We start from the raw sequence: 23181 nt of genomic DNA, 5'->3' as shown, positions 1-23181 counted from the left end.
AAAGAAGGCGTTACGTTTCCTGTAGATGTATTCTATCCCAGATAAGTAATTTCAATTTTAGTTTCTTAGCTAATATAGATATATATGCAGAAGTTAAAATCCTGTAAAACATAAAAACTTACTATTAGAATACGGCTCATTTGTTCATCATAAACTCCATTGCGCAAACTACCAAATTAGCGTCAATCAGTGAAGTTCTAATATAAGAGTCTAATAAGTAAAACCTAGCTCATAAAACATACATTTGTCAATAATTTTAAATTAATATCTACAACCCTTAACAAGGAAAACCATTTATGCCAGCTCTTAAACCCTTACTAATTAGCTTATCGATTTAATAAAGTTACACATTAGTTTTTTTCGCATATAATTCCTAAAAAGTGCATTCTCAAAAGCCTTAAATATTTCGTCGAATGTTATCATAATTCTAAGGGCCGTCCGTAGCTCAGGGGTTAGGCGCAGGTCTATCAGTTTGAGATCTGCGGGCCGTGCCGGTTCGAATCTGGCCTGAGGCGACGACTTTTTTCATTAAGTAACGGTCTCACAAAACGAAAATTTTTACCCCTCACCATGGTTAGAATAGGTTGTTCACCTGTTGATAAATAGGCAAACATAACTTTCGCTGTGCATGGCTATAAAAAAAAAAATTTAAATAAAAAACCGACCATTTCTTTCGAATTCAGACAAATACACTGATATATGAGTCTACATTAGCACGTGAACATATTCCTGGCAGTCCTAAAACAATTATTAGTAGCAACTTACTTCGAAAAGTAACGAATTACTTTGTTTTTTTACATATCGGCTATAAATCCTTACTTACCCATGGATTGTAACTAAAAAATTATTGTAAAACAAATTAAAAAATATTTTATTTTGCCTCAAATGAGTACTATTAGTTAATAATGTGGTTTAGGATTTGGTCGTAAGCTATTTGCTCGGATTATATATGGACTTTTATATAGTATCCACCGATCATGATTTATATGCAAAAAGAAAAATTATGATTAATTTAATCATAAATAAATGATTAAATTAATTAGGTAATTAGTAAAACAATTACTAGCCCCCGTAAATGCGTTTCTATTTAAAGTATGGTTTAAATTATTTTTAAAATTAGTTGCGGATGTATCTTCCCCTAGGTTTTATGTGTGAGAATCCCTTTTTTTTTTTTTGTTTTATTTAATTTTATATGGCTTAAGTCCTCCACGAGGACCTCTCCTGCCCCAGAGTGAGAAGGTCAAGATTCATTTCTCGGGGTCGCTATGAAATAAATATTGACTGACGAAAGTGGGATTCGAACCCATAATCTTCTGAGTTAAGCACTCTGGGATTCTCACTCCAGCCCACTCAGCTGTCAGGTACTCCATCAGGCTCTAGTACCATTTCTATAGTTATATATATAAGATCTTTTATATCCCTATCACCTTAGTATAACGAGGGCCCTGTTTCATAATCCAAGGTCCAAAATACAAATAAATCTAATGTTGTTCTTCTGTTATCGTTTTCATATTTAAATATAGTTTTTTGTTTTGTTACGTCGAAGTTCAAAACAATCCTTCTATAAATTATCTTTTGATAATCATATTTGTTTTTTTTTTTCGGACTGCAAGACTAAAATATTCTTGTACATATTGATTTGTATGACGTACTTACCTATACGAAATTAGCTTGTTTATTTTATTTTTTTATAAATTTTGATTACATTCTGACACCTTCTCAGTCCTGAGGAATATTTCTCAAGATGACCTCCCCCTGCAGTTTGTTACTCTCAGCCGCCTAAGATCACCAACCAAATTTTTCAGTTATTCTCTTCTGGCATCATAAATTCTGCTTTGGAACATCTTTTTTGGTTTTTGTCATCGAGCCTCCTCAGAACGTGCCGCAACCATTCAGTCCGGAAGAATTTTAGAAAGCTTAGAATTTCATTATTATTGTATAACCCATATATAATGAGCTAATATTCTTATCCTCTATTCCTGAATTATTTCATCAAACAAGGGACCAAATATTTTTCTTTGTTAATATTAATTGTAATGATGAGTAATTAGTTGACCTTCAGTGAAGAAAACAAATAAGTAACAATTTATTAATGTTTTATGAGTTCCGGATAATTAGTGGCCATGAACGTGTGTAACCAGCCCTATCTGCGTTAATTTGGTCGGCTCGCCAAATACATTAATACGACTTTTGGATGTTTGGACTATCGATGAGCCACTACACCAACTTTGGACCATTACAGCGGTGTACTTAGCTACAAGAGCTGCGAACTAAACATCTCGGCAGCACTCTTCCTCGGACCTTTCATTTCATGTTTATTTTCGTTTTCATAATTTATCTATTTTATTTTCATCTGAGAGGCCTTTTTATTTTTACTTGAATTCATCATTAGTCATCTTTTGTTCATTTTAGTTTTAGCTTTTAAAATGTTTAAATTGACCAAATAAATATTTTAATCCAAACCAGTTTGTCGTTTGTTCATTTTAAAGCTTTCCAACAAAAAGACTTAGTCGATTTGAGGTGGCTTTAACAGGCGGTATATGCTAGTTTGATTCCTATTTATATGAAACACTGAGTTAAAAGCGTGAACATCCTCTTTTTTGGGTTGACCTACCAATGTACCTGATTTAAAAGTACCTGCCTTAAAATAAGGTCAAAAATTTCATTTGATTTTAAATATAGGAATGAATAATTAATATTAATATTATAGCCGAGTTTTCGAGACATTAGTCAATGAAAGAGTTTGGAAGATGGCTTGTATTTATTCAATCGTGAAGACCCTATATTGACTATGAAACGATATTTCCTCTGAGGAAGGATGGCCTTCCAGCGGAAGGAATATGTTCCCTATAAAGATGCTGATTCGATATAGAAGTCAAATCTGACGTGGATTTGCATTGCAGATGGCGGATGGGGCGGTCCCCCCCAATCCTCAACTTAATATTTAACAACCCTTAAGGTTGCCTATTACCGCTACTGTCTGTTCCTTTTCATTTATCCCGATATATTATTCAGTTCCGGCTACAGTCATTTCTGGCCCTGCTTCTTGTTCATTATTCATCGAGAAGACTCATCGCCGTTTACAATCCCTTAGCTTCATCAGGGTACACCAGTCCAGGGTCCTGTTTCATAATGAAAACTAATAGTATTAGTTCATAGTAAAAGTATATAAACAATGTGGTAATTTCATACTTTAATACTTTTTTTTTTCATAATAGGGAGGACTATTAGTGACATTACAGGAGTTAAAAAGTACAAAAGTACAAGTTACTATTTGACAAGTCAGAGTAATTGCATTAAGTTAAATCGACAAGAGTAATAGTATTAGTTTGTACTTTATTATAAAACAGGGCCCTCGTTATACTAAGGTGATAGGGATATAAAAGATCTTATTTATACAACTATAGAAATGTTACTAGAGCCTGATGGAGTACCTGACAGCCGAGTGGGCTGGAGTGAGGATCCCAGAGTGCTTAACTCAGAAGACTATGGGTTCGAATCCCACTTTCGTCAGTCAATATTTATTTCATAGCGACCCCGAGAAATGAATCTTGACCTTCTCACTCTGGGGCAGGAGAGGTCCTCAGTGGAGGACGTAAGCCATATAAAATTTAAAAAACAAAAAAAAAAACAGGGATCCTTACACATAAAACCTAGGCGAAGATACATCCACAACTAATTTTAAAAATAATTAAATCTATACTTTAAATAGAAACGCATTTACGGTGGCTCTTAATTGTTTTACTAATTACCTAATTAATTTAATCCTTTATTTATGATTAAATTAATCATAATTTTTCTTTTTGCGTATAAATCATGATCAGTGGATACTATATAAAAGTCCATATATAATCCGAGCAGATAGCTTACGACCAAACCCTAGACCGCATTATTAACTAACAGTACTCATTTGAGGCAAAATAAAATGTTGTTTTATTGGTTTTACAATAATTGTTTTGTTACAATCCATGGGTGAGTAAGGATTTATAGCCGATATGTAAAAAAAAACAAAGTAATTCGTTACTTTTCAAAGTAAGTTGCTACTAATAATTGTTTTAGGACCGCCAGGAATATGTTCACGTGCTAATGTAGGCTCATATATCAGTGTATTTGTCTGTATTCGAAAGAAACGGTCGGTTTTTTATTTAGATTTTTTTTTTGTACATGTGCACAGCGAAAGTGATGTTTGCCTATTTATCAACAGGTGACCAACCTATTCTAACCATGATGGGCGTAAACATTTTCGTTTTGTGAGACCGTTACTTAATGAAAAAAGTCATCGCCTCAGGCCAGATTCGAACCGGCACCGCCCGCAGATCTCAAACTGATAGACCTGCGCCTAACTCCTGAGCTACGGACGGCCCTTAGAATTGTTTAGAATTATGATATCATTCGACGAAATATTTAATGCTTTTCAGAATGCACTTTTTAGGAATTGTATGCGAAAAAAAACTAATATGTAACTTCATTAAATATATTAGCTAATTAGTAAGGGTTAGGAGCTGGCATAAATGCTTTTCCTTGTTAAGGGTTGTAGATATTAATTTACAATTATTGACAAATGTATGTTTTATGAGCTAGGTTTTACTTATTAGAACTTCACTGATTGACGCTAATTTGGTAGTTTGCGCAGTGAAGTTTATGATGAACAAATGAGCCGTATTCTAATAGTACGTTTTTATGTTTTACAGGATTTTAGCTTCTGGATATATACCTATATTAGCTCAGAAACTAAAATTGAAATTATTTATCTGGGATAAAATACATCTACGGGAAACGTAACGCCTTCTTTTACCAGATACTCTACCCGCACTGCTTGAGCATTGAACTCCTTGAAGTGGGCTTGAAAGGGATGAGAGGTGTTAATTATAAAATCAAGGAGGTCCAGCGTAGCTCACATTTTTTCGGACTACTGCTATAATAAAATATTTTTAGGATATAAAAATAAAATACTTGTTATAATAATAATATAATAAATAGCTTATGTTATACAAAAATAAAAGTACGGTGACTATTTATTTGTAACGCTATTGATTTGAGAAACTGAAGACTAGAACTAATTAATCATTTTCTAATGATAATTATATCTAAAGTTTTGGTCTCTTATTTGATTTTACCTTTAATCATTTATTGCCTGATTTTTTAATCATAGAAAATGAATTTTTTGTGTATTTAATGAATTTAAACTTACACATATTCTATATATTTTCAGCAGCATTTTTCTTACATATTCTTTTGGAATGAGGAAAGCATAAGGATTAAAAGTAAATGGTATCTTATTCCATTTCACTCCATATTTGTCGATAAAATTAATTAAATTTAAAAACAATAATAAGTGTTTTGGTAAATGAGAAATGGAAAAGGAGAAGCTTTATAAAATCAAAGCAGTATCTAAAATATTTATTTATCGCTATAATAAACATTAAATATCATACAAATTTAATACTTTTGTGTAAAATTGTTAATTCATATAGAAATAGAACGCTCTAAGAAAAAATAGAAAAGCGAAAATAAATTGTTTTAACTCAATGCACTCAAAAGTACATTCTCAGTCAAAACCGAGTTTTATACAAAGTTCATTGTCTTTTAATAAAATTAATAAAGGAACTATTTAGTTGGCCTGCGAAGGTATTGACTAGCGTGCGTTGTAGTGGGCTTCTCGTCTACGTCGCTACAGGGAGGTGATGTTTCGTGACGTTTGGTGACGGTGTTCTTGACAGAGGTGGCGAGGAAGCTGGCTACAGATATGAGAGCCACCGAGGCTACCAGCCCAGTCGCCCAGACCCAGCTCGAGTAGTTCTCCTCCTTTGATGTCAGCTTCTCTGCAGAGCCGATGAGGCTCTTCGGCATCACCCGGAATCCAGAGTCACAGGCCGACTCCTTCACATATCGCGCCCACGAGTGGTTGACGTTGTTGGCAAACTCCCTCCTAGACCATTTCCTGGCTTTGACGGGTGCTGTCCTAGAGTCGAAGTGACACGAGAGTATGTTCTTCCTCTTCGGGTTCACTCGCATTACCGTGTCAGACGAAGGGATTGCTCCAACAAGAACACCAATGTCACCCTTTACCACCTGTGCCCATTCCCACATGTCTGATATGTGGCAGCCACACTTCCAAGGGTTACCCACAAGTTTGAGTGTTTTAAGTTCTGTATTGAATCTGAAAGTCTGTGGGAATACCATAGTAATGTTGTTGAAAGCCAAGTCCAACTTCTCCAAGTTAGGCAAATAATGCAAGAATGCCAAAGTATTGTTGTTCGTATTCATCAGACGATTACCTGCCAATCTCAGGTCTGTGATATTTCCGAATGATCGGAACGTTTCAATTGGTAAGTATGAAATGTTGCAACGACTCAGATCCAATGTTTTCAATCGATTTAGCTGTGTAGGAATAATGGAATCCTGCTGAGGCACATCCAACGGGTTGCCAGCTAGAAGCAGTTCCTCTAAATCAGGATAGAAAACATCTTGGAAAACTGTCTCATTGAGTCTGGATAGTCCACAATTATTCAGCTCCAGTGTTTTCAGGTCTGTCAAATTCTTAAATAGGCCGGGCTCTAAACTCTTCAAACTGTTACCTGACAAAATTAATGTTTTCAAAGATGTCATTAGAGAAAATGTGTTTTTGGATATCTTTGCCAAATTGCTGTAACCCATATCCAGATGTATAAGAGTACTCAGGGGGCTTAGAAGAGAAGTAAAAGCATTATTCAAAGGATTTCGAGAAATATCTAGTTCTTGTAAGGATGTGAATCGGTGGAAAGTATCAGGCGGAAGTCTAGTCAAAGAGCAGTTCCTCAAGGCCAGTTTCTGTAGATTGGTAAGTGGCTTGAGGGCTGCTGCCAAGTCTTTTGCAGACATAGCGTTGTCAGATAGTATGAGAGTTCTCAAGTTAGTTGCCACAGCGAAAGCATCCTCGGAAAGAGGACCGACGAGGTTACAGTTCGACAAATCCAGGAAGTCTAAATGCTTCAAGTTCTGTCCGAGGGTGGTTGCAACATCCAGATCACTGAGTTCATTTTCAGCGAAGATCAAACTCCTCATCCAAGTATTATTTTGGAAAACATCGTCAGGAAGATTTTTTATTCCTGATCGACGCAGATCTAAAAATTCGAGGCGTGGAAGTTTTCCGAAGAGCGAAACCCATTCAACCGAAGTGAACTTGTTATATGCTAGTTCCAGCACTTTGAGGTTTTCCAGAACATCGAAAGCATCGGTCGCAATAAAGCTGAGGTTGCACCTATTCAGCTTCAGGTGCTGGAGGCTTGTCAGTGGGTCGAAGACTCCTGTCGGGATACTGCCAAGTGGATTACCGGACAAATCGACGCTGCTCAAAGACTTTGTGTCTGTGAAGAATGTAGGACCGATCTTCTTCAGCGAGCAGTTACTGAGGTCCAAGTTCAACAGAGATTCGGAAATCAGGAAAGGCCCGTCAACATCTTCTAAAGGATTCATCTGAAGTTCCAACGTAATCAAACCATGGCTGTCTCTGGAATAAAAAAAGGAAGGGGTTAGTTACTGCAGTGAATACAATTTTAGAATGACTACTATTTGGGTCAATCCATCACATATATGCATAAGCGAACTTAGCAACATTTTAGAAATTGTGTTTTATAAGCCTTATCGATGAGTTTTTTATGAATTTTCATATTGTAACATAGACCTAAGGGACAATATTATATAGAACTAATATAGATAGGAAATTAGGTTCATATTTGGAAATGAAAAAAATATCGATATAGCTTATAAGACATACAAACACAAAACAAATAATAGTAGGCATTTTTTCACTACAACTTTTTTATTTTATTGTATCATAGAATAAAGATATTAGTTAGCAAAATGTTAACGTAAAGTCGTTGAAAAGATGTCAGCGTGAATTATTATCCCTAGCTTTTTTTTTTTAAGTTTGATTTACATATATATAAATGATTGACCATATTTTTAAAATTATGAAGGAGATGATCGGGGGTGCTGTAAATCTTATTACTTATAACAGTACCTCGTAATTTTATTTTATTTTTGTTCATTTTTATAATATTTACTTTTTACGTATATTTACATAATTTTTAACCCTACCTTAGTTTACTTTTTTGTATATTATTATCCTAAATTGTCAAAATAATTATGTTGTTTTGTATATCTTAACATTGATGAAGCCCAAAAAAGTGGGGCAAAACGTCTGAAAATAAATAGTTGCCAACTATTTGTTGTCCCTTTTTACCATCTTCTTCATTTTTTTATTTTACTTCTGAGGATGTTAACTAATCATTGACGATGTGCTGTTGTGAATAAGCTCATACAACAATAATAATAACAAGGTGTACACGAAGTTACAGAGCTTATTTGGATGATAATATTTCTACAGGACCCTAGGACATAAAAGTGCTGCAAAGACTTATGTAAAACAAAGTTATCAAACGAAGTTGAGACACATAAGTGGAGTAGGCCGTAAAGCAGTTATAACCTAGTAGGAGTTGGTACATTGTCAACAGCAAAGACCGTGTCGGTGACAGCCGAAGTTTTCCCGGCGAAACGGCGTTAATTGTGTGACCCCTGGCGCGGAATAGCACTGGTCATTTAATTAACAGGGGCGACACAACTGACGCTTGTGCACCAGGCCGTGTGTCAGCTGTAGTCAGTTGGTCTTTATGGTAATCTCCTTGGTCAAAGAGGAGGTACTGAGTACGAAAAGGATTAGCTCTCTCAGGGATTATGTCGCAATCATATAATGTGTATCGAAAGTAAGAAAGATGAATTTCATAGTGAAAATAATAGTAATTTATTTTTATAAGTTTTATTTATTTGTGTAAAAAAAAAATATGCTCAAATAGCAATCTAACTAATAATACCTCGACACAAACATACCAACTGTATATGGCCGAAAGTCAAGGATAATATTTTATCATATATAATAGTGTAAAAGGAGCAATATTGAGTAAATTTGGTCCTTTTTAACAAATTAGAAGATTACTAATATTATTTGATATAGATCTAATACCGTAATAAAACTTTTCAAAAATTAAACTTTTTGTCAGACAACTCTTTCAACTCTAATTTTTTTTTAATGATGTTCAATGTTTACCGGAATCCTTTGTGCCTGTTTTCAATAAATTAGAAAATATAATAATTTTTGCAGGATTTAATCTTTAGTGACTATCATTCTTCAACACCTATTTCCTATAGGTAGGTCAACTAAGCCCATAATTCGAGTTCTAAATAATGATTTCGGCAAAAAGGTATCTTCAGCAATCAAATTAAAATTTAATATACCGAAATGTCACAGAAAATCATCAAAAAATAAAAAAAACTATGTCAAATAATGCTATCCTCCTTATTCCATGTTAAAAAAAAATATATATTATCAAAAAAATAAATGTATTTTTCCGAATAACTGAAAAATATACACCTCTTGGGATAAAATACCTAATAACTCAAATATGATATTATCTACAGGAAAAAAGAAAAATAAATCTTCAAATAATTTTTTTTATTTTTCTGACACTCCTTATGTTTAAGCATTTGACGCAATCGACATTTAAGCGTTTCCAATCATTTCAGGGTGGATACTAAGAACAATTGTTAATGGGACTTCTCTACAGATGATGAAGACAACCATGATTTATGATGATCTCCAAATAGTAGTGAGAAATGTTTTATTTAGCTATGCTGCCCAAATACATTAGGTTGTCAAAATACACAGCATACTAATCAATCCATGATCGGACATATATACAATTTTTTTTTTTACAATAAATACTCGCCTAAGCACTAAATATTTTAATTTTTTTTTGTTTATTTTTATTTAACAATTTCATTCCACTTGACAACCTTATTCTCCCCAATTCACTCTCCCACACCCTCTCCAGTGATCCGCTACCCATCGGTTAAGCGAATTAAACAAATTCATTATTTATATACCAATGCAATATCAATACCAAGGACATAATAGGCACAGTAGTAGATCATTTTCAGAGAAACAAATACATAAATAAATAAAAAAACAAAACGAAATAGTTTGCTAGTTAGACAAAACTAGTTTAAAGAAATACTTGAATGAATAAATACGGTATAGGATAAGAAATAGTATAATGAATAGATAAATTAAACTACAAATCGACAGATCCAAAAACTAAAAAAAAAAAAAAAAAAATAAAAACAATGAATAATCTCAGAGCCAATTCCCAGGCAGGTGATGTTATATGAATAATGTGATGTTATATGAATAATGCAGGTGATGTTATATGAAGGAATGATTGTTATGATTGATGATGGTAATTTACAATTATCGGGGAATAACATATTTAAGAAAATTGTACCAAGTTTAACTCTCTGATGTTGGCAAAATATCATAAGCTATAGAATAAACTAATTTATTTTTTTAAAGATATATAAGTATAGAGTGAAAATAACCAAACTAAAATGATAAAAAGCAGCTCCGTAAAGTGTAATGAGATGGCAGTAGAAGCATATGAAAAGAGCATCGGTACAGAATATCGAACGAAGAGACACAGAAGGTAATGAAAAAAAAGGTATTAAAATCAAAGTATGTTAAGATATTAACCTGCTTTCAAAGTTAAATAATGTTTTATATAAAATAGAGAGAGAGAGACTGCTGTGAGCTTAATATCTTATAAATGGTTCTATGCTTCTTCCCCTTCATTTATTATATAAAATTCCTAAAACACACACAAAAAAAATGATTTTGATAAAGGGAAATGAAATTATGCTAATAAGTTTTTGTTCCTTGAGCTTCGAAAACTTTGTCTCTTTTTCCCTTGGCAATATTCCGTTACGGGGAAGATAAGTGGAGTTTGCCCCAGCCTCCGCTGGTTCATTACCACTGGGACAGAATTAATAAATGCTGGAGACTACTGATGGTTCAACTTGAGCAGTTAGCAACTGTTTATGGTCTCTTAGGGACTTGGGCTGTTAACTTGAACTGTCGCCAAGGAATGGAGATTTAATAAAATAAATAGACTTCAGCCTGGAGTTGTATGTTAAGGAATGCTAGGCAAGCTTCTGGTCGAGATTGTGGTATAATTTTCCCCTTAGTTGAGTAGTTTAACTTCTTTTTTATTACTTTGGACTTGAAATAACTTAAATCGAAGAAATCATTTGTGATAACTTAGTAAAAATTAAGCACTACAAAAGCAGAATTAGTTAATTTGACTGCTTTTTGCACTTATAACTTGAAAAGAGAAATAAAAACAGTAGTATAATATTTACAACAATAAAACTATTTTGAACTTCAAAGTTCAACTAATTAAAAAAAAAAAAGTAATTGTCAGGTTGACTTATTTTGTGCATACATTCTAGAACAAATTTCTCGTTCAATGTGGTATCAGGTAAATTTGAATAGGCCGAAAAATTTTAGTAATTAAGAGCGAAGATACTAAACGAACGATATTTATAATGGTTTAGTTTACTATATATATTTCTAAATCTATTTTTTTTTTAAAAGCATAATAAAAGAATAGCCCAAAAGTAGGCAATAGGCATATCCGAATCCAATTAATTAACGTAGGCACTTAAAAAAAACAACAAAGAACACAAAAACGGACTTATAAATAGTACAAGAGAAAGCTACCATTAAGGATTTCATTTATAAGAGATAAAAGTTTTCGTTAAAAAATTGTACAATCTACCGCATTCAATAGGTACTAGGGTTGCATGTGTCCATATTATTATTGTTATTGGGTGGCAGACAGTGGAGGTCCAAGTCCTCTAACCATGTATTAGGAAATACATAGCGCGTTTCTTGACATGTTTTTTTCGTAGGATGGGTTCGTCACTCCCAGGCCTATTTTTTGTGAGTGCCACCCATTGGCTAACGGGCCTCACAAATATCCGGGGGGAGGATGTGAGTGAGTTTTGTATAATATGATTGAAAAAATCCCAGATAGGGCTGGGCTCGAACTCACAACCTTTGTGTTGGTAGATAGACGCGTTGTCACGCTGCTACCGTTGCCCCTTATGTATCTATATTTTCTCATAAAAAATAATAATATTCGTAATAATTATGACTTTTTAAAAGTCTGTTTAGCTGTCTTCTTGAACAGCCCAGATGAAGCCCAATAAAGTGGGGCGAAATATCAGATAATAAATAGTTAAATACTATATTTTTCTTTTAGACTGTTTAAGATTCTATATTTTAAAATTCTATCGATTGAGTATAAATACATGGTTTCAACCCCCTGTTAATTAACTTTAGCAGTTTATTTTTTACTTAACATAGCACAAATATATATCTATGAAGAAATTATAAGCCTAGGTAATTATATTGTAAGGATTCTGACATGAATTCTAGAATAAAGGTTGAATTTATAGGTTATGTAGTAATATTTGTAGAGATTTTTATAATATACTTTTATCAAATACAATCTGCTTTGCTGATATTTTCGTTTCCTTTCATTAGCCTATCTTTATTTTTTTTATAATGAAAAGAGAGTAAATCGAATGTAATATAAAAAAAAAATTTAAAGAACAAAACAAGCAAATCGATACCAAGGTTTGTTGCTTTCTTTGTTTACTAAGAATTAGTAGGAGTCTTGCATTTTCAGCCAGTGACAAACGTGTAGATCCAGTATCAAGTTTTTCTTTTACGAAACGTTCCTTGTGTTAATTTAATAAACCGTTGCTCCTTCGACCAATTAAAATAACGATAATAACAAATAAAAAATAAACGTGTAGACGCAAAATGATATTCTACAATCTGAATGTAAATAAACTAGAAAATGAATAAACAAGGAAGTAAATATAAGTAAGTTTGACGGCCACAGCTCTAGGAAGCCTGTCATTCCCAGGAGCAAGGCCGAATGTTGTACTTTCGTTGCCTTTATTCCAATAGACAGCGCACAAAAGCGAAGGATATCGATAGGCAAGCCTCATTATCTTTTCTGCAGTCAAAGTGTAGAATAACAAGTAGAGTTATGGAGATAACTGCTCTATTATAGTTGCTTTATAGAAAAACGGTTCCTATTCTGTGAAACATATTTTCAAGTTATCTTTTTCGTTCGCCTAAAACTTCAGCAAATGATTTCGTTTGACATTAAAGTGAACGGGTGGAGTTGAGGAAGAAGCGTGGAGAATCAATCCAGAATAGACTGAGTGATGATGGACTGATGGAGGTTAACAACCACTAGATGAGTTGATGCTAGGCCACGCTCCAGATTAAGCCTATTTGTGGCAATTGCTCCTCGCGGAGAGGAAGTGCCTAATATCCTTTCTACTTTATATCCACTTTAATTTCCTCTTTTCTTTCTGAGTCCTTTGGAAGATCGGCTCTTAACGGGGTAATGGCGCCCTACTTGGAATCGTGGGCTTTGGAAAACGAAAGAAATTTCCGAAATGGATGCATCGTTTGTCGAGTTCTTCCGATCTTGTTTATGAAAAATGCAGGAGCCAAGTTAGTATATAACGTATAAATTGGGAAAAAGACAAAACAGAAAAAGTATATTTTTTTTCTTCCCCTTTTCTTGGTTTTATTTTCGCTTCCATTCGTTTCATTTTGTACATTTTCCACATTTTATGCAAATTAACATACTATCTTATTTTTAAATTTAATTATTTTAAGTTAACAACCACGTATGGGTCATTATTACCTTAATTACCGAATTAGCAAAAGATAGATTGTAATTTATAACTTTTGGGCTGTACCCTTGACCACAAACTGGATTCTAGGCTATGATTATATTGAAAAGTGAAACTATTGCAACATAAGAACCTCCTATTCAAAGGTTAAAATCACCTCTCTGCGTACATTTCTAGTTGATGATATCTAAGGGCAGGTGTCACTTCTGCTTTCTCTTAGTTTGTTATCAGAAACATTTTCCCATGTTTGTTTCCATTCCAATTTAATCCTCTGCTTAGTGAGGGCAATGAAATCATCAACAGGCACACCGATCAACAGGCGATATGGAACATACACCATTAAAATATATTCCAGCCTGGAAGTACAGTTGATATATTTTTTCAAAAATAAAGTTTTTTCCCTGCCTAATAGCACATACACATTATCTTCACCTCTTGTGAGTATTGTGAGATGGTCATTCTATCTTTTAGGTTTTTTTTTTTTTTAAACCTCAATTAAAAAGTCATGCGTAGAATTGTTTGTAGCCACTATATCTTTTAGTAATGGGTCCTACCAACTTATTTAATTTTTTTTATTTGGCGTTTAACCATTATTTTTCAGCTTTGGGCAGAAAAGATGAGTAGTCCTTCAGGTTACCAACTTATTCTGGCCAGTCGAAATTTAATTCAAGGATCCATCTAGAAATAAAAGTCAACCCGCCCAGACTGGATTCGAACCGATACCGCTTCTGACACCGGAGTGCTAAGTTGTGGCTAAACATGGTCAGCCAACAAGGCCTTTCGTTTCTGAATAATCAACAGCGTGATCTAATCCAAAAGTTATTAGAAAATATGTTACGATGAAGACTGAAACTGTAGGCAAAATGAGGAAAAACAATTTTTAAAACATTATGCTTTAATTTGTATAAACCTTTTACTTCCTCAATGCTAAGAGTAGGGAAGCTTTCTATTAATGTAGGTACGGAAAAAAAAACATAAAGGCCTTGGAATAGAAAATTTTCACTAATATTTCAAGTTTCAGCCCTAAAGGAAAAAAGTCGGTTAAGTGTCCGCCTATGTGTTTACTTGTAATCAAAGTAGTTCTCAAAGATAATAGATCAAAAACTTTATCTGTATCTGATGATATTTTTAAGGATTGTGCTGTACGGTACCTAGTTGGTCTTATCGATTTTATCAGGATCTGCCTTCACTACTTTTGCTTATGCATGCAAAAACGCATTTTTCTCAATTTGAGTCGATAACAGAATGTTTTGGCTCAATAGTTTCCATAAAATAGCAGATAACCCATGATATTAATAAGTGTTCTTTGAATAAAAATTTTTTTAATAAAATAAAATTGTACGAATTGTATTTATTAAATTCTAATATAAAAGATAAATAAAAAAATGGATGTATAAAACAAGAATAAATTATTGTAAAATCAAACTGTTCAAGTAGTAATTATTAATTTTTTATCAAATTACAATAAGATATGTGTGAAATAAATAAATTATAGATATTCTATACTCCCAATTTTCGTTTTATATTTATTCATTTTATTGCAATTAAATAATACAATATGTTCTTCATTTTTTTAAATTAGGTTTCTTTCTTAATTTTTAGTTGTCTATAATTTTTTAAGAAAACCATTGAGCCTAAATATTATAAGTTAAAATAAATGTTAAATTTTTTTCAAATTCGTAATACGTGATTGTTCTCGTAGAACAAATATTTCTGACGTGAAAAGTTGGTAGTAGAAATATATATGAGGAGATGATTAGGATTCATAAACATAAGTAGTATTGAAAAAAATGCATATTATCCAATAATAGGTATATACCTATATTATTTATTATCTTCTTACGTTTCTGTATTACTTTAATTCCATTTAATCATTACGGTTGTTATTTTTTTTTTCTTAGCCCTGATGAAGGTCAGATATTTTGGCCGAAATGTTGGCACTAATAAATAGGTTTTTACTTATTTGTGTTCTTCACTGATCGTATCCCCTATTATCTTCTCCTCATATCAATAATTCTGACGATATTTTACAAAATATTTTGAACAACGATCGGAGGGCCCACTGACTGATGGTAGCAAGGCTCATAAAAAAGCGCCCTGTTGGTAGGCCACATATAACTTTTAATGAATATATAGAAAAGCATGCTAAGAAACTAAGAAATTAAAGAAGAAAGGCTCTGGACAGAGGCTACTCCATGTCTAACAGCATTAGGATAGTGAAAAAAAAATTACCTTAGGTTTAGGAGAAAGTAGTTGCAATTGGTTGAAAATTTTAGTGGCATTAAAAACCTTTTCTTTCAATCCTCTAGTTTTATAGTTATTTAGTAAAAAAAAAAAAAAAAAATACCTTAAAATCTGAAATATTCCACTAGTTTCTACAAAAGTAAACTTTATAAGAAGGCAGTTTTGTTTATGATATGATATATAGAAACAAAATAGAATTTTTAGAATATAAACACACACAAAAAATAGTATTATTGACCTGTATCATTTCCTATGTAAGCCACTAATTAAATCACCCAAAAAGATGTACTTTATCAACTTCTGATTTAAGCATTATTAATACGTAACTAATTGGAGTATTTTTATTTTCCAAACCATTTAAATATTGCACCGCCTCACTGTGGCCCTGGTTGACCTAGGCCGCATAAACCCAACTTAAAACAACCACCCAGCTCCGAGGTCATTAACAGTTTCCAATATCTGAAGACCCCGCTGTGAAAAATGTCCAATTTAATCTAACCAAGGAGCTTAATGTTCTGAGCTTGAAAGAAAACTCCCCCTAACGAGCTATCGAGGAACCTAATTGATTCTTTAATCCCCGCGGCGGAACATTTATTGGAAAACGGTTACTGGCCGCGGTAGCAGCCTGTTACCACCCGTCAGGGAATATATAACCTTTTATTAACAGTTATTAGATACCTCATGCCCGGTAACTGTTTAATAACGTTTTCCTCAAAGGTTCGTTATTGCGCGCAATCTGTACTGTTTTTATTGAGGATCGAATATGGAACAGTATTACAACTAATAACTCCCGGTTTTATGGATAATATCGGATAGGATGGGAACTATTACGATAAATGGGGAGAACAAAATAAAAAAAATACGAAATTATAGGAAGATAGTTCGGGTGGTAGTCAATAAAGGTACTAAATAGTAGAAAACAACCATTCAATGTTAAATAGTTATATGCTTAACCAAAGATTCGTCTCACTTTGCAGGGTTTCCCCAGAGCTAAATAAAGACAAGATACAAACATTGCAAGGAGTGACAAAACATTAAAATAAATATCCAGAGAATATAAGAAAATATGTATAAAATGTTTAAAATTGTATGAAATAAATAATAACAAGCTTAACTGAAATAACAACGTTAACTGAATGAAGTGGATGGGAAACTAATTACTAAGAAATACAGTCAGGTGTGATAGAATTGTAAATACAGAACTAGGGTAATAAATTGTCGAAAGGGTAAATAGATGGTAAATCATCAGATGTTTTTTTTTTTTTTTTAATTTACCACAACTCGATGAAATAACTTCTTAGCGTTTTTTACTGGCGATTCGAATAAAAAATTCAGATTCTTGTAAATTTAATCAATTATATATGACCCATTTTGATCTATTACATGTTGCCATCTTTAAGGTATTTTTACTTAATTCTGTCCTCAGATTTTTACGCAATGAACTCCTCTATGTGCGTTTTTCAGTCCTCGAGCGAATTAAAGTTTCCCTCCCGTTAAGAGTTTTGAAGTGCCCCAAATAATTTAAAATTTGTTGGGGCAAGAACTGGTGAATAAGGTGGGGGGGGCGGATCACATTCCAGCCAAACTCCAATAATTTCTGCCATGTCTGAAAAGACACAAATGATTTGAAACACTTGTTAAGCGTTTCTGCGATATCCCGTGTCGTAGATTGAGGGTTGCCTGTGACAATGCTTGAATTTGGTCATCATCAACAGTTAAAGGACTTCTCCTAAGACATCATCGCCATACACACTGCAAATTTTGTTAACCGTCTGTGCAGTGGATTTTCCTTTTCGGAAAAAAAAAATCATTAAATGATGAAAATGAATTTTTTCCCCTTCCATTTTGATGTAGCAAAATATCACTTAAAGATAAAGATAAGGAATCTCGGTTGAAACTGATGCATAAAAGCACCTGAACTAATTTTTTTTTAGAATATGTTAACATTATTGACCTAATAAACATAATTTTATAAACACAGGAAGGATTAAATTGAAATATTGAAAAATGCTACGAACTTATTTTACAACCCAATATATTACTTGAAAATGTTTGAACAGAGCAAGAAAATACATGTCTAAGCCATGCATTGAATATGCTTAGTGAATTTCAAAATCAAAACAACGAATCATTTTTACTGTTTAGTTTAATCATACAATGATGTTTTAAAAATGTTAAATGTCATACTAAGTGTATTTTTTTAATTTCCAAGTTCACATGGCTTGCGAAAAGGAAGCAAAGGGACAAAGATGATTCAGTGGTAATTCCACGCTCCATTTCTTTCGGGTGACATGGAAGAGCGGAATAACCAATGGCTGGCCATCTTCCATTAGTGAATTCTACTGTTTTTGTAGGAACTAATGTAGCGTAAAATTAGAAAGAAGTTTTGTTATTTGATGTGACCTCTGTTTATCAAAACCTATTTTTGATGTGACCTCTGTTTATCAAAACCTATTTACTTAATGTTCACCCACAAAAACGTTATTATACAGTATTTTACCAAAGCTCACTCATGTTCAGTTTTAAGAAGCTAAACGAAATTATGTTTTCATATTTTAATTTTTTTTTTTAAATAACACACACGCACATAAATATAAAGAAAGAACTATGAATTTCGTTATTCAATTAACCTTTTTTTTTCTATTGGACTATTAAAAAAAGGTTAGACAGAGGTCCATTACTATCTCATCTGATATCAGGGGAGTTCAAAACCTATTTTAACTCAAGTAAATGTATACACTTGTAACAGTAAGTACAAAACAAAAAATAAAGTCATTTAGTGAAGGAAACAGGATATTTTTTTTGGTATTTCCCCACCCTGATGGAAGTTTAAAAGAGGGAGAAGGCAAACCCTTTTTGATAAAGACGAAGACAAGGGTCGGTCGTAAATTGGAGGCCAGTGGGCCAAGGATCAGTCCTATCGCCACCAGCGGATTTATTGCGCCGATTCTAAACCGTTCTGCGATTGTGTCTTCTCTCTGGCTCTCCATCTATTTGTTACGGCAATCAGAGATCTCTAAGTCGTTCTGTCGATCCTAATTTATTTATTACTAGGTGGTAATTATTACTACACGAGCAAAAAAAAAAAAAAAAAAACTCGACTAATATAACCTAGGGAAAGAATTCGAACCGAATTAGTAACCTATAATAAACCTTAAATAAATTATTAATCATTTCACTGTATTTTTTTTCTCAAAACCCTTCATTTTTCACAGTGAATAAAGCTATTGTTATTACCAACTTTATTCAAATAAATGCATTGCATATTGTGAATATCGGCAACTGCTAACTTCAGACGGGGAATCAAAAATATACTGGATATCTACTTATCGGTTATAGTGAGGAATATTTCCGGACACATGATTTTCGGAGCCATACCAATTCATTTTTACAATTACAATTACAGTTATAACGACTAATACAACAATTATCATCCAAATAAAGCAATTTATTAGTGTTTAGTAGCAATAATTGATTTTTTCATAATTCCGTGGAGAATGTAGTGGATTTCATTTGGAGCTCTACATCTTAAAAAGTAGGAACACACAAGAAAACCTAACAGAACGTCATTTAAAGAAGAGTAAATTTGCTAAAATATGAGCCCTAACAGAGTTATTTACGTTAAATAATTTTCGAGATATAGCTTTTTAAAAAGCAACGTTACAGAAAAAACCCGACAAAATGTTGTATGGGACGTACTGAAAGATCAGTAGTTAGTGAATTTATTTTGAAAAATGTATATCTCAATAACCATTTGACGTACAGATGTCTATTACCACTCAAATTAAAGCTAGTTTAATGAGCAGTTAACCGTTTAATGACAGTTTAATGAGAATAGTTTATGATGTTTATCTTCATAGGAGTTATAGTTTACATGAAATTTGCTAAAATATATTGATTTATAGTTGTTCGGACAAATTTTTATTCATATGTGAATATCATAATAACTACTACCCCTTCGAAGATAAGTGTCATAAACTACTTTATAGAAAGTTAAATTTTCTTAATTTTGAGTGTTGGCAGACATATGTGCGTCTTATGGATCTAGAGATATATTTTTTCAAAAATCATATAAACATTTTATACGAACAACTAGAACTAGTTTATTTTGTCAAATATCATAAAAAAAAACTGCTCCTACAAAGATAAACATAATTAACTATTTTGTAGTAAATTTAAGTAGCTTTAATTTGAGCGCTTGCAGACTTCTGTACATCAAATGGTTTCTGAAATGAAGTTTTTCATAAATCAAACTTATTGTCCGAACAACTATAAATCAATTTATTTTAGCAAATATCATGAAAACTACTATTTCTACGAAGGTAAAGATTATAAACTTCATTATAGTTCAATTATTTAATTTGAGTGCTACTAGACATCTGTACGTTACATAGTTCCTGAGATATATATTTCTCAAAATAAATTAACTAACTACTAATCTTTCAGTAGAGTTTTAAGAATCTTTGCTTTTTAAAAAAACTATATCTGGAGAACTATTGGACGTAAATAGCTCTTTCAGGGCTAATATTTCAGCAAATTTACTCTTCTTTAAATAATGTTCTCTTAGACTTTCTAGAGTTGTTAGTTTTTAAGATATAGAGCTCCGAATGAAAAATTAATGTTTTTTTAAGGTTTTCAAACAGCCGCCATTTTTTATTCCCCTAACTATATTTGACAGACTCATCAGTTTGGACTGTTCATCAGTTCCATTATAGTAATCAAAAATTGGGGTGAGATAACTGCCTTTTTTTCTTCCCGGCTCTTGTACTATATCCAGTGTAGTTGATCCACCGCGTAGGTCCCAGGTTTCCAATAGATAACCTGACTACGAGGTTATCTATAGATATTGATAAAAATTTTATACATCAGTTAGGTGTTATCCTCATTAAAATAGTTTGACTGGGCTTAAACAACTTATTTATAAAAATCTTACTTTTAAATATCTTTGATTTCGTTTATTTAAAAAAAAAAAAATGATGCACGCACCAGTTTTTTCTTCTGGAAGCTACCTGGATGCACAATAGATGGGACTATCAAGAGCAATAGGTATGCGTAAGCAATGTAGTAGTAATAGTAGGCCTAAGCCCAGTTATGGAATAAATAAATAATTTTTAACCTAACTGTTCTTTTTAATTTTTTTATAAGAATAATTTTTCATTCCAATTTGTTACTTAAAGATAATCTTAGAATATATAACTAATTTTGATTCACTAAATGACCATATCTACCTGTAGGTTTTCTTAGCTCCACATTTTTGTTGTTATTCATTATTCATTATATTACGATTAAAATTAGCTATATATTTTTGTGTTTAGTTGTAGATATTAATTAATTAGATATATTAAAATCCTTATTTTTATCGAATTCGTGTATCATTTTGTTTTACTGTATCCTTTAGCTACTCTTTAGCTTTAACGATCCTTTATTTATAAATATATTATGTATAATTGTATGTATTATAATATTATATTTATGATATATTTTATTCTTTGTTATATTTTATATTGTATTTTTATTTTTAATTAAGTTCACTCTATATTTATTAGCTTATTAATATTAATTCACTAATGGTAAATTTGAATTATTATTATTCACTTTTGTAATGGTTAAAATAACCGTGTAAGGCCTATCAGGCCGATCTGAAACTAAATAAATAAAAATTTAAAAAATAAATTATCCACTCCATCTGTTTTTAATTACTTTTTATTTTATTTACATTTTAGTATTTATTAATAAAATTATTAGTTTTATCACTAGAGATTAATTGATATTGTACTGATCTAGCTTATAAATCGCAGTAGCCTCCACGACGCCCTAATAGTCAAAATTAAAACTATTAAATTTCATTTTTATGTGTTGTTTCGGAACCGGTTAATATCGTCTAGTCGGACCATATTTGATGTAATTTTCAAAATAAATAAATTTTTAAAAATATTTCGAATGGAAATATTTAAGATATATTTTTAATAAAGTAACTCACTTGAAGGAATCCGGTTCGACGTAAGTAATCCTATTTCCAGAGAGATCGAGGTCCAGCAAGAACTTGAGACCCGAGAACTGTTGGTGAGTGACCTTGGTGAGGAGGTTATCCGCCAGCTTCAGGCTTCTCAGCCTCACATCTTCTGGGAAGGTCTCGATGGTCTCGATCTGGTTGCCAGAGAGGTCCAAAACGTAGACATTGGGAGAGAGACCCTCTTCGTAGGTAGGTACCGATGTTAGGTTGGACTCGGAACAATCGGTCACCCAGTTTATCCTGAAGTCATATCATTACCAATAAAATACTAAACTATCATTAATTACCAATATCTCATAATAAATTATCTTTATAATACTTATTATAATATTTATTAGTATTAAATTTAGATATGTAAATTTGGATATTGATAGTTGTAACCTTAAGAAAACGAAATGGGATCATATCGCTGCTCTGCTCGAATAGTGAGTGCCATATTTCACCAATGGAAAAGTTAATTGGACGTATTCTAAAGCTATTAACGTAGCTTGGGACTTCTTTCTCTAGAGGACACCAGCTTCTATTGACAGGCCTAAAGTTAGTATGGTAGGTATAAAAAAACCACATACTAGGGTATAATTTATGAAATATGTAAAACACGTAATAAAATGAAAACTCTTTTTGTTAGATATGTCAATGTTCAAGCAAAACAAAGATATAAGAATAATAGAGCGATATGAGAATTTGAAGATAGGGAATAAAAGATACAATATCGCGAAAATCCGGTCTCTATTCATTACATATATTTATTATTGATTCTGTTAATAATTAAAGATAATTAACAAAAAAACTATTGGATTTTTTTAAAATTTAGTTATAGGTAAATCTTTAAAAGCAGGTAAATAAATATAACCTATTATTAAGAAATAAATTTTAATAACTGCAATTAAACCATCACTATAATGTTGAAACAGCAGTGGCCCAAATAATTATTGTATATAATTATATTGGGATTCTGCTGATGCTCCTTAGATTGTCTACTCGAGCCCTAGGAATCTGCAGCTTGGGCCTTCATACAGCCTCCAGTGACTTTCAAGGCCAGTGACGTGTGGGGGCCATACAGAGTCCTATTAATTTATTATTTAATTTATATATCTCTGTAAGTATGATGCAAATGTGCTCTTTTAACTTTATTACTAAAATCTGAATGTATACGACAGAATTTAATATTACGAGTACACAAAAAATGGAAAAAAAATACTAGAAAATGGAATTCTTATGTACTATAAATAATAAATTTCTAAATTTCATTCCTTTATTATTTTATTATATTGTATAATTAATGTCATATCTCGAAGTTTGCACTTGATTGACGTCTTCGCATTGTATAT

At 32.3% G+C, this 23181-nt stretch overlaps 1 protein-coding gene across 1 annotated transcript in view; it reads right to left on the bottom strand.

The window, feature by feature from the left end:
- Nucleotides 1–5385: 5385 nt before the first annotated feature.
- The window catches only part of LOC106691883 (insulin-like growth factor-binding protein complex acid labile subunit), an 18342-nt gene continuing 546 nt past the window's right edge, over nucleotides 5386–23181 (bottom strand). The window contains exons 2-3 of the mRNA XM_014437786.3: nucleotides 21818–22090; nucleotides 5386–7489 (exon numbers count right to left, since the gene is read on the bottom strand). Coding sequence (XP_014293272.1) covers nucleotides 5608–7489; nucleotides 21818–22090 — 2155 coding nt within the window. The 3' untranslated portion in view covers nucleotides 5386–5607. The remainder of the gene's footprint in view (nucleotides 7490–21817; nucleotides 22091–23181) is intronic.

This window comes from Halyomorpha halys, unplaced genomic scaffold (genome assembly GCF_000696795.3).
Source record: "Halyomorpha halys isolate HHAL.00 unplaced genomic scaffold, Hhal_1.1 Scaffold4154.1, whole genome shotgun sequence".
NCBI classification, from domain to species: domain Eukaryota; kingdom Metazoa; phylum Arthropoda; class Insecta; order Hemiptera; family Pentatomidae; genus Halyomorpha; species Halyomorpha halys.
The sequence above is the reverse complement of the archived record's forward strand: the minus strand, read 5'-3'. Positions and strand labels throughout refer to the sequence as shown.